Below are 13,236 nucleotides of genomic sequence, written 5' to 3' on the forward strand. Positions count from 1 at the left end.
ATTGTAATTTTTTTTTTAACAAACATTTTATGTGGGTATTTTTGGGAGGGTGGGAGGTAGATAGTATTTTTTTTAATGTAAATATATGTGTATTGCTATTTTTTTTTACATTTAGATGTAGTTTTGCTTTTTGGCCACAAGATGGCAGCCAAGAGTTTGTTTACATGAGGACACTCTAAGCGTAACATGCAAGCTTAGAGCGACATAGGGGGGCGTAGGAGGCAGAAAAAGTGAGGCTTCCGAGAGAAGCGGACGCTTTTTCTGCGGGGGAGAGGAATCAATGATCGGGCACCATGGCCCGATTCACTGATTCCTGGGCTAACGATCCGCTGCCGGGAGCGTGCAGGAGCGCACATGGCCTCCTGGACGTAGCTTCTACGTCCAGAAGGCTTAAATGGTTAAATAGAATTTAAAAGAAATTATATAGCCACTGTGAAGGAACGCTAACGTATTATTACCCTCCAGCATGTACCGGTATATCTATATTGTATCGGTCATAAAATGTAAAAGCAGCCAAGCAAATGAGGCTGACGCCAAATTATATTGTACAATTAAACATTAAAAAAAAAAAAAGTGTGTAGTTTTTTTTTTTTTTTTTTTGGGGGGGGGGGACATTTCTGGTTCATTGGGCGCTTTACCCAATAACTACACAACTACAAAAAACAAAACTACATACATACATACATACATGTGCTAAAAATGGATTTCAAAGTTTTGGGAGATTTTTGATGAGATTTTTATTTAATCTGATAAATGTATTAAATTTTAAAGAGAAACCGTGACCAAGAATTGAACTCCAATCAGTAGCTGATACCCCCTTTCCCATGAGAAATCTTTTCCTTTTCTCAAGCAGATCATCAGGGGGCTCTGTATGGCTGATATTGTGGTGAAACCCCTCCCACAGTGTGATGTCAGGACCATGGTTCTGACATCACACTGTGGGAGCCTTGTTGCATTGTGGGAAATAACAGCTGTTTCCACCTGCCAAAAAAGCAAGCAGCATCTCCTTCCACTGACATCACCTGCCAGCAGTAAAAATGTCACCATGTGATAATTGTCAGAATGTAAATCAGGGAGAGGAAAGCTTTTACAATGGGCAAACACTGACTAAATCATTTATACATAATTATTGTAAAAATGAAGCACTTTTGTTCATCACGTTATTTTCACTGGAGTTCCTCTTTAAATGGTTTGACTACAAAGATTTGGTAACTGATAACTAGGTGGCCTTTTTATGTGTCTCTTTGTTTTTGTTCTTTTAAGGTGCGTACACTCCTCTTGATTTTATGTCACCCATCCGGGATCTCTTAGGGCGACATCGCTGGCCGGGCTGTAGTACCACGTGCGTGCGGTCAAGTGGCGGGAGGGTAAGCACTGTGGAAAAAGCAGTCGGCAGTTTAGGGGGGGGTTGAGCTGATCCCCGGGCGGTTTGCTCGTGGGCTTGGGGCCACTGTACACACACCTGACCATTGGCTAGGGGGTCGTTATTGGCCGCCTTAGTCAGGCGCGTGTACGAGCTTTAAAAAAAACATACTACGTGAAATCTGTAAAATTGGCCAATGAAGATTGGATGTGTGTACCAGGCTTAGATCCCAAGCTGCGTGGATTTGGCACTAAATCTGCGTTGTTGATTTTAAAATGTACGGTACTATCACGTGCTTTAACGAAAGATGGGTGATTGAACTATGGCTTTAAAGAGACTCCGTAACAAAAATTGCATCCTGTTTTTGATCATCCTACAAGTTCCAAAAGCTATTCTAATGTGTTCTGGCTTACTGCAGCACTTTCTACTATCACAGTCTCTGTAATAAATCAATGTATCTTTCCCCTGTCAGACTTGCCGGCCTGTGTCTGGAAGGCTGCCAAGTTCTTCAGTGGTGTGGTTCTGCTATGAACTCCCCCTTCCAGCCCGTCTATGCACACTGCCTGTGTATTATTTAGATTAGAGCAGCTTCTCTCTTCTCTCTTATCTTTTATCTTTTACAAGCTGGATAAATCCTCCTCTGAGCTGGCTGGGCTTTCACATACTGGAGAATTACAGACAAGGGCAAAGCTGTTTGCAGGAGAAAAACAAGCAGCCTGAAACTTCAGTGCATGAGAACTGCAGGGGGAAAGAAACACACAAATGATCTCTTGAGATTCAAAAGGAAGGCTGTATACAGCCTGCTTGTGTATGGATGTATTTTCTATGTGTGGACATACTGTACATCAACCTACTTCCTATTTTGGTGGCCATTTTGTTTGTTTATAAACAAACTTTTTAAAACTGGTTTTAACCACTTTTAATGCGGCGAGGAGCGGCGAAATTGTGACAGAGGGTAATAGGAGATGTCCCCTAACGCACTGGTATGTTTACTTTTGTGCGATTTTAACAATACAGATTCTCTTTAATATTAATATATTTTTAGTATTTGACCTATTAAAAACAAGACAACATATCCTGTTAAGGGTTGAAGAAATGTTTCACCGGCTGCTATACATTACACAATAGCTAGCTCAGAGAAACTCCTGATTGGTTGGCCAGTAAAGTTTTCCTTCCGTGCGATTTTATTGCAGATCGTACTTTAAGGTCGTCTGTTACAGCAACAAGCGATACATCAGCTGATAGCAGCGGCACACACAGCACTGCAATGTGAATGAGAGCAAAATGCAGCCTGGGGCAGACCAGGCTCACACCATGGCCAACAACCCCCACATAGGGTACCTGCTGCCGGCGTCGGGTTCTTACTATCGGTGATCAGCTGGACGCACTCACTCGGGAAAAAGCCAACCTAAAAGCACAGACGAAAGAATGTAAAAATGAAGTGTTCCTTGAACATGAAGTGGAAATATAATGATGAAATAATTAATAGTATTATTTAACTTTATTTATAAAGTAGCACGCTGACATAGGAGTTTGTATGTTCTCCCTGTGTCTGTGTGGGTTTCCTCCGAGCACTCCGGTTTCCTCTTACGTCCCAAAAACATACAGATAAGTTAATTGGCTTCCCAAATTCTGGTTTTGAAAACTCAACTGTCTCACTAGAATCTGCTGCTGCTCTTTGCGCTTGTTCAGCTCCCATACGGAGTAATGACGACCTGTTGAACTTCTCATCATTTCTTGGTTGTTTGGAACTGATCTCTCAGCCACAATTATCAGACCAATCAGCTATCAGGAACAATTGTGCTGCAGCCCACCCACTGCACTGGAATGTATAGCCCTGGTTTGTTCACTCCTACCATAAATAAAGCAAAAAATACATAAAGGGAATACAAAAAATGTCCATTTTCCTCTGAAGCGGGAACTCAACCTAAAGGTTTATTTATTTATTTCTTTTAGCGTAAGATTTCAAAGGCTGGTAGACATCATGCAATTTTTACTTAAGATTCCATTTACGATCGAGAAAATGATTGGATTGGGCAAAAACGACAATATATAGCCTACCTTTTGCCAAGCTCAGAATTGATCTGTTTCTCGATCAGAAGCTGATCGAACATGCAGCAAAATATCGATCAAAATACCGGCTATCATTCTGTATGTCCTGCTGATTCATAACAGGATCCATATCCAATCAGAGAAATGATGGGTAATCTGACTGGAATTTGAGGGGAAAATAATTGCATACCTCATATACTTGCGTATAAGCCTAATGTTTCAGCACAAAATATGCACTGAAAAGTTACCCTCACCGCTTATATATATAGTCAGTGGAGCAGAACGGATGGTGGAGCAGGTTTTGTTACTGGCAGAGGAGTGTAATGATTGTGCACTAGTGATTCTGCTCTTGCCAGCTGGCTCCCTGCTGTGTCTGTGCCCCACATCCCCTGAAACATGGTGTACAGAGTGTGCTGCTCATGACTACCTGTGTCCCCTGGCTTGTGGAGCGGAGCGTGCAAGCAGCGTGTCAGCAGTGCAATGATCTTCCTGTGTGGCAATCGTTGTGTCTCATATCCATGATGCCATCTAGTGGTGTCTTGAGACACAGCTGTATCATCCTGGGGCACATATGGCTATGGGGAGGAGGGCTGACTTGTACGTAGGGGAACATCTGGCTACTGTGGAAGGGGGCTTATACATGAGTCAATTGCTTTTTCCTGGTTTCAGAGGGAAAAGTGGGTACCTCGGCTTACACACGGGTCGGCTTATATGCGAGTATATACAGTACATGTGTAAGCTACAGTAGCTTTCTTTTACATTCAATCAATGTCAGATCTGAATACGGATCTGATCACTCCCGCTCGAAATAGGATCTGAAATAAATATTGCATGGTGTGTACCCATCTTTAGCTTTATTCATACACCTGATCAGTCCGACTTGCCTCCCGCCACCTGCTGAGTCATTCTGTCCTCTAGTGTCACTTCAAACAAAGGGACAGATGATCTGAGCCTTGTGTGACATCTGAGGGGACAGCATGACTCTGCAGAACAGAGGCGGCATCTCAAACACGAGTTGTACAATCAGTTACTCCTACAGCCCGGGTGTCCCTGTGGCTTTATCCGAGAATGGGAATATTATTATGGTTAAAAACAATCATCTTCATTACAGGTACACTTTATAGCCAGCACCACAAAAAATTTATAAATAAAACAGAAGTTTGCCTTCTTAATAGAAGGTATTTGTGATAATTCAGGTTGGAGTGAGCATATGATGTCCCCCACAATGCATCAGTGGTAATTATGCAAATCATCCTTTGTTGTCCCTGTAAGCTAGCCACGCCTCCAGAACCGCTGGAATGCAATGATGTGTCAGCTTCGTAATTGTACAGAGCCACAATAATCCACGATGCATACAGACTGTTTCAGACAGGTTGGTACTCATCAGTGCATGGCATGGATAAATGTGGCTCTATGTGGCAGTTTACATATACAGCAGTGATGCATCGTAGGAGACATCATATCCTCACTCTGCCAAGCTGAATTATCGCAAATACCTTCTGTTTTAAAAATGCAAACTTCTGTTTTCCATAGCATTCCCGTAAGAGGGCTTTTTGGTCCATTGTAGCCCCTCACACACTACTGGGAGTTCAGGTTCACCATCAGCTTGCTGGGCAATCTGTAACTTTATGGAAAAAAATATTTGTAATAATAATAAACAGTAAAAAGTCCTAGCGCAGTAAATCTGAGGATATTACGGAGGACACTACTTTCCAAGTACAGCTTGCCGCCAGTAATTTAAAGGATACCCGAAGTGACATGTGACATGATGAGATAGACATGTGTATGTACAGTGCCTAGCACACAAATACCTAGGCTGTGTTCCTTTTTTTCTTTCTCTGCCTGAAAGAGTTAAATATCAGGTATGTAAGTGGCTGACTCAGTCCTGACTCAGACAGGAAGTGACTCTCACTGATAAGAAATTTCAACTATAAAACACTTTCCTAGCAGAAAATGGCTTCTGAGAGCAAGAAAGAGATAAAGAGGGTCAATAGTTCATAGATTTTAGCTCTGGCATACTTCAATGAATGTGTCATTGAGCGAAAACAATAGCACAGTTAAAACTTAAAAAGTAGATTTAAAAAGAGTCTGAAGCGAGAATAGATCTCGCTTCAGACCTCATAGCTAGCAGGGGCATGCGTGCCCTTGCTAAAACGCCGCTATAGCGCGGCTTAACGGGGGTCCCTGTCCCCCCAAACCCCCTCCGTGCAGCGGGGGAGCGCTTCCTGGTTGGGGCAGGGCTAACCGCCGCAGCCCTGCCCCATGCGCGTCTGTCAGACGCGTATCTCCGCCTCTCCCCCGCCCCTCTCAGTCTTCCTTCACTAAGAGGGGCGGGGGAGAGGCGGCGATGCGCGTCTGATAGACGCGACTGGAGGCAGGGCTGCAGCCGTTAGCCCTGCCTCCAGGAAGAAGAATACGAGCGACCATTTTCCGACCAACTTTTGCGGGGGGTGGGTTGGGGGTGAAGGGACCCCCGTTAAGCCGCGGGATAGCGGCGTTTTAGCAGGGGCACACGTGCCCCTGCTATATATAAGACCTGAAGCGAGATTTAGTCTCGCTTCAGTGTCTCTTTAAAGATAAAATAAAAATGCTGAATGTCTTAAAAATTCGTTTTTAGGAGAAGGAAGATAGATACAATAGTTTATTTCATTAGTTTATTTTCACCTCGGGTGTCCTTTAACAAGGACAGAGTGCAAACGTCCGGGAGAGACAGTAAACCAGCTAAAAGAGCAGGTAAATTAGGAATTCTGTAAGCTGAATACGGTTGCCATGGTTGCAATAAGAGGAAGTTAAATTTCTTTAGCAAATAAAAAAACATGAGTGTGTTAGCTGCGGGCTCCACAAGTTAAAAGCGGTAAAGAGGCCCTGCAGTGAAATATAGCAGAGTGCAGTAAAATATTCAGGATACCCACTTTTAGATAATTATGCAGGATTCTGCATCCAAACTCTTCCTATCTCTATATATTACTGAATGCTGAATGTAACAGCGCCCTGCAAATGATGCTTAGCTTAGGCTGTTTAGCTATGCGGAATTCTCCTCTCAGAGCATTCTGGGAGAGCAGGTATATTTCCCACTGGCTTTGGAATTCTCAGAAGCAAACATTACGTAGAGATCATCTGTCAGCAGTAAAGATGTGTCCGTCTTTCAAAATAAAATTAATCAGGGCAAGATTTTACAAGGGGCAAACACTGACTACATAAATTATAAATGAATATTGTAAAGATAATTATTCATCATGCCATTTCCACCACAGTTCCTATTTAGTCAACTCTATATAAAAAGCTCCGTGATTGGTTGGCCAGTAGCCCCTTCACCAGTTGTCTCTAGCTTCACAGACTTCCTAAGCTACAGGCTGTGACCTCGTCAGACAGTTCTGTCTATGCCCCGCCCCCTCACAGGCAGAAAAGCATAATTATGCTAATCGAGGAAGTTGCTGCTATGGTTATGTGCAGAGAGGGTGACACAGGTGGTGGCGCTACGGTACAAGCGGATGTTGGTTCAGGTCTAGAAGTTGAGGGGGGTTCTGTTTCTCTCACCTGGAATCCATGTTTGCCCCTCCACCAGCTGGTGTCCTCCCGCGGAGGCATGTCTATCACCGACACAATGTCGCCCACCTGCCGAAAACAAGAGAAACCGGCATCAACACGGACATCCGCCAAGTGCTATCCGGGGTCTCTGATAGGATAAGAGAGGGGGCACATACGCAGCATTACGCCCCAACAGCCAATCAGATTTCACCACTTTCCTCTGAGCTTCAGAAGATGAAGAGACTGAAGGCAGCAGGCATGATTAGGGATGGTCAATGATATACGAACTTCGAGCCGATGCAAATTGTACCCACATTTTTTCCACATTTATGTAGCTTGAAAATGGATCAATTAAAATGCAACAGTTGCTACATTTGACAGCGCAAATTTCAAGTCTTGTACCGTTACATTAACAAATTATTATAAAAATATGCATAGACTCAGAATTTTTCCACAACACTGACCACGCCTAATTTTGAGAGCTGGCTAAACTCCTCCTCCATGCTCAGATTCAGACTCCCCTCCTCAGACTCAGATGAAGGCACAGGACCTCTTACCTCGAAGGACAGCTCATCCGGAGCTTGTGCGGTGTAGCGTTTAATAACGTGAGCCGCGGCGATGGCCGGAACATTGATGGACGCCTCTTCGTTGACCAACAGTCGGTTACCGTGGTTATCAATCTGCAGTAAAGTGCAAAAGAGACCAGTGTTACCATTCAGGCAGTGCAGCAATGAAGGGGTTAGCATTGTAGCCTTGTGGCTCCACCAAATTCACTTTCCGGCAAGGACAACATCTGTATAGAGTAAGTTTGTTCATTCTAGCTCTGCATGTGTCCCACAGCCTTTATGTGTAGCGCCTCGAGGTGGACCTGGCATCTAAGTCTCTGAAGGTGCTTATGATTAGATTCGGGAGCCATGGTGGAGAGGTCTTAAAGGATCTGAAGTGAGAGCAATATGTAGGCTAACATTTATTTCCTTTTAAACAATGCAGATTACCTGGCAGCCCTGCAGATTCTCTGTCTCTAATACTTCAAGCCACAGCCCCTGAACAAGCATACAGGTCAGGTGCTCTGATTGAAGTCTGACTGGATTATCTGCATGCTTGTGCCAGGTGTGTGATTCAGAAACTACTGTAGCCAAAGTGATCAGCATGGCAGCCAGGCCACTGGTATTGTTTAAAAGGAAATTAATATGTCAGCCTCCATATTTCTCTCACTTCAGATGTGCTTTAAGACACTTAAGCTCTCAACAACCAAAAAAAGGGTCAAGGCATGACTCCACCAATAACCAATAAGTGACTTTGGGGGGTAAGGGGAGCAGTCTGTCCCTCACCTCCATCCAGTTGAGTATGGGGCCACAGTTGATGTTGCTGTCCACAAGTCCAGAGAGAGCCTTCAGATAGCGGGAGAGTAATGGAGCCAAAAGCTGGGGACAAACACAACTTAATTAGTCGCAAGAAAACTCTAAGAAAAAGGCATTTTACAAAAGTAAAGTAAAATGACAGATATTCTACTATAGGGCAATGATAATTTTACTAATCGCTAAACCTAACCCTATTCTCACACGAGCCCTTATTCTACCGATGCCTAGCCTTAACTGACCCCCCAACGATGCCTAAACCTAGCTGATCCCCTCACCTATGCCTAACCCTAACCTATCCCCTCTGATGCCTAACCCTAACCACCCCCTCCAATGCCTAGCCCTAACCGACACCCCACCGATGCCCAACACTAACCTACTCCCTCCGATGCCTAACCTTAACCTACGCCCTGTGATGCCTAACCCTAACAACCCCCCTCCAATGCCTAGCCCTAACCGACCCCCCCACCGATGCCTAACCTTAACCGAACCCCCACCGATGCCTAACCTTAACCGACCTCCCACCGATGCCTAACCCTAATCTACTCCCTCCGATGCCTAACCCTAACCGACCCCCCCCCCCCACCGATGCCTAACCCTAACCAACCCCTGCCCGCCGATGCCTAGCCCTAACCACCCCCCTCTGATGGCTAACCCTAACCTACCCCCCTACTGATCCCTAACCCTAACCAACCCCCCCACTGATGCCTAACCCTAACCAACCCCCCCGCCGATGCCTAACCCTAATCACCTCCCGCTGATGGTTAACCCTAACCACACCCCTCCGATGCCTAACCCTAACCTACCCCGTGATGCCTAACCCTAACCAACCCTCCACCGATGCCTAACCCTAACCAACCCTCCACCGATGCCTAACCTTAACCACCCCCTCCGATGCCTAACTCTAACCACCCCCCTCCAATGCCTAACCCCAACCACCCCCCTCCGATGCCTAACCCTAATCAACACCCCCTGCCGATGCCTAGCCCTAACCAAACCCTCACCCATGCCTAAACCTAGCTGACCCCCCACCGATGCCTAACCCTAGCCACCCCTCCCCCCCCCCCCCCCCCCCCTCCGTATATTTCTGTTATTCGCTATTTTATCGGCCGCTTCAGCCTTTGGTTAACATTGGGAACTATGGTCATGATTCACTAACCTATGGTAAGATTGCCGTGTGCAGACACACCGATTTTACCGTCATTATCGCTGACAGCGTAACGCTCGTTGCCCAGTTATCATGACCTGCATCACCCAAGTAACACTTACCTTACTTTTTACTCATACCGGTTCCCTTTTACTCCCAGATAGTGATGATCTTATCTAGGAGAACTCGTGGAGAAGCATGTGATCAGTTTGGTAAGGTGATAGATATGTAAGTATCTGATTTGCTAGCAATGACCATGTGCTAAAGCAGGATATCACAGCAAATCAGAACTTTGCAAATCTATCAGCTGATCAAACAAATCACATGCTTCTCCATGAGTTCTCCTAGACCTGACCATCACTATTCTGAGCAAATGCCCAGTAGGGAAGGACACAAGGGTGTATCTGGGTAATATAGAGCCTATGGCAAACACTGTTTTTTGGAAACATCTCTTCTTATTCTCTCTCTGTCATGTTCCCCATCCCCAGATAACAGAATTCATTGGATTTGAGGTCTGAGTGATGGGGAGGCACGGGGGTGGGCATGGTGGTGCAAAATAGGGGCAGGCACGGCACCCTTGGTGCTGTGGCGCCCATGGCATGAGCAATGCCTGCACCTCTCTAGGTACGCCACTTACCTGGCCTTGTGACGGCAGCTCGCGGCGAGGGGGCAGTTCCAGCAGCTGAGAAAACCGCCTGTCGAATATACATCGGTGAAGATTGGAGTCCAAGTCCTGGAAGTCCTCGTAGCTGCGCAGCACGGACCAGCATCGGTTCTGGACAACACAGAAGAATCAAGTCAGAGACCGAGCCGACCCAGAAGAGTTGTGCTTCCTGTCATCTCTACACGTGGCTAGGATTCTTATCTCCATTATAATTTATAATTCAGGGCCATTACACAGTGAGGACAGACTGCCAGGCAGGGAGTGTGAAAGCTGCTGCCAATCACTCAGTTAGAGCAGGCGTGGAAAATAAGAAACAATTGTTTCTGCGCAGGTAATGGAACATGCAGGATAAGGAAAATGTCACTCACTACGGAACTCACACATGAACAATCACCGGACAGAAATATGAAGCCATTTCTGTCAGAGACAGGCTGGACTGTGAACTGCGTATTCAATTGTCGCGAATTGATGTCTGCATAGATCAGGGGTGTCAAACTCAAATACAAAGTGGGCAAACATTGGACTCTGGGACCAAGTCGCAGGCCAACCTCAATGTCTAGTGGCCAACTCCTTCCCCCATAAAATGTCTGGTGTCTAATGACCCCCTTCCTCCCCAACAAAGTTCCCTGGTGTCTAGTGGCCACTCTCCCTTCCCTATTCAGTGGCCACCTCCTTCCTCTATACTGTTTTCTAGTGGCCCCCTCCCGTATACAGTTCCCTAGTGTCTAGTGATTCCCCCCCCCACCACACACATATATATGGCTTTCCTTGTGATCTAGGATTTAACCTACAATATATCTTTCCCGGTGGTCTACAGTGTGCCAAACATAATGCAAAGTGGGAAAACCAATTGTGCGCCAAATTTGCCGGCTCTGCGGGCCAGAGTTTCACCTGTAGGGCATAGGTGGATGCCACATGTGTCTTTTTGCAATTTTTCCCTTTCGAATCCAATTTTTTAGTTCACCCAAATCTCCCCCAGGCCAAATTTTATATTCTGCTGTTCCAAGAAGGGAGGGAACTGAGGATCTATTGGTTCGTTATGTGCCTGGGGGAGCTGGTTGGCACTCTACCTCCTCGCACTAGTGCAAGGAGGCGCCACACCCATCAGTGGGAGGCGGGGCTAGTGCCAGCTCAAGCACCCTAGCTCCGCCCCACAATACACACGACATGTAGCGGAGCGTGCTGCCAGTGGGGATAAAAGTGTCAGACTTGGTCCAACACTCTGATCAGAAGGGCCTGACGTCACGTCGCATTAGATCCAACAGCAGCGCAGGCAGCAGCAGCCATACTGCTCCGTGTAGGACGCAGCCAAACATCAGGAGCTGGGGGGCCTGGATAGTGGATCGGAAAGAGTTAATTTTATTTAAAAACTGATCAATTTGTAGCCAGCTAAGATTCTAACATGGCAATGAGCTCAAACGGCATTTCTGTGCTACCATGGCAACGGCGCTCTGTCTGGAGTACTGACTGCCCATGAACTCCTATGTTTGCTGCAGGAGTAATTTGTTGCATAGAGCAGCAGCCATTACACAGAGCGTTGAGTTTTTCTCCAAAAGGTGGAATTTAAATATAAATAAAATAAAATGACCCCTGATGTGACACCAGTTATCACCGTGAGCTCTTGAACATGTTTCTCTCCTGGTTTATGTAAAATCTGCTATAATAAACTGTTACAATAACTTTATAGCACAGCAAGAGCTATTTCAGGAGTTCCATTCCGACTCCTCATTGTGCGGTCGGCGTTCTCCTTTAACTGTCCTAAAATCGCACTTCCCAGGAGGCCTCTGCAGAGTCTTTTTATACCCGATGTCCCATTTCCAGGCTTTAGTTTTTTAATGAAGAAAATCAGTGAAGTGAATTGGAAGATACAATACGTTTTAGAGCAACGGTTAATTGCCGTAGCGGAAGACGAAGCGCGGGGCCGCTGGGAAAAGCGTGTCTGTGGGTCACTGCTTCTGCATTTAATTGGAAGTATCCTGGCTGTGTTATGTAAAAGGTACAGGAACGGGACACGGAACGCTTCCTGCGAATAGCCCGCCGCACAGCGCACACACACAATGGGGGGTTGTTATGCAGAAGACTATTATGACAACGTGGGGCCTGCAGGAAGCAGCAGGGATGTGCGTACAGAATGTGCGAGAACTGACTGGAAAGTAATAAGACTGTCCCGGTTTCTCTTTCAGGGAGGCAGATATGGGAGTCCGGTGCTGGAGCGTCTTCTGACGCCATGGCGATAACTACGGGGCGGTTCCACTCGCTGTGACGGGACACTAAGGAATATGGCGGGCAGACTGCAGGGTCAGGCACATTGCTGTATGCCATTCACAAACACCAGCACGGCATTCCCATGTCTACCTCCCTGAGTGATAAACAGGGACAGTCTCACATACAGTCTGTATGCAGGACTTTACAGAATCCTGCTGCCATGGCAACCATATACAGCCTGTATGGAGGACTTCACAGAATCCTGCCGCCACATCAACCATATACAGTCTGTATACAGGATTTCCCCTGAATTCAGTGGCACAGACTAACCAGCAAGCTCATGGTGACCCAGAACTCATTGGAGTGTGTAAGGGGCTACAATGGTCCCAAAAGCCCCCTTACTAAAATGTTAAGAAAAACAAAAGTTTGCTTTCCTAAAACAGAAAGAATTTGCGATAATTCAGGTTGGAGTGAGCCTGAGATGTCTCCCAGAGCACCACTGCTGAATATATGCAAATTAACCATTGTTACCCTTAGAAGCTAAACACACCTCCAGAACCGCTGGAATGCAATGATGTGTCAGCTTGTTAATTTGTACAGAGCCATAATAATCCAACATGCATACAGACTGTTTTGGATTGTTTGATCCTCATCAGTGCATGGCATAGATTAATTTGGCTCTATGCAGTAGGGCTTGTAACACCGAGAGGCACAGACTAACCAGCAAGCTCATGGTGACCCAGAACTCATTGGAGTGTGTGAGGGGCTACAATGGTCCTAAAAGCCCCCTTACTAAGATGTTAAGAAAAACAAAAGTTTGCTTCTAAGGGCACAATGGTTAATTTGCATATATTAAGCAGTGTTGCTCTGTGAGACATCTCAAGCTCGCTTCAATCTGAATTATCGCAAATTATTTCTG

At 45.8% G+C, this 13,236-nt stretch overlaps 1 protein-coding gene across 7 annotated transcripts in view; it reads right to left on the reverse strand.

Moving 5' to 3' along the window:
- Positions 1-13,236, reverse strand: part of ARHGAP33 (Rho GTPase activating protein 33) — a 174,897-nt gene that overhangs the window by 47,301 nt on the left and 114,360 nt on the right. For all 7 annotated transcript variants that reach the window (XM_068241858.1, XM_068241852.1, XM_068241857.1 and 4 more), the window contains 5 exons: positions 10,086-10,223; positions 8,275-8,367; positions 7,501-7,623; positions 6,953-7,030; positions 2,705-2,771 (listed from right to left, as the gene is read on the reverse strand). In XM_068241858.1, the coding sequence (XP_068097959.1) occupies positions 2,705-2,771; positions 6,953-7,030; positions 7,501-7,623; positions 8,275-8,367; positions 10,086-10,223 (499 nt within the window). The remainder of the gene's footprint in view (positions 1-2,704; positions 2,772-6,952; positions 7,031-7,500; positions 7,624-8,274; positions 8,368-10,085; positions 10,224-13,236) is intronic.

Source organism: Hyperolius riggenbachi, chromosome 6 (genome assembly GCF_040937935.1).
Source record: "Hyperolius riggenbachi isolate aHypRig1 chromosome 6, aHypRig1.pri, whole genome shotgun sequence".
Classification (NCBI taxonomy): Eukaryota; Metazoa; Chordata; class Amphibia; order Anura; family Hyperoliidae; genus Hyperolius; species Hyperolius riggenbachi.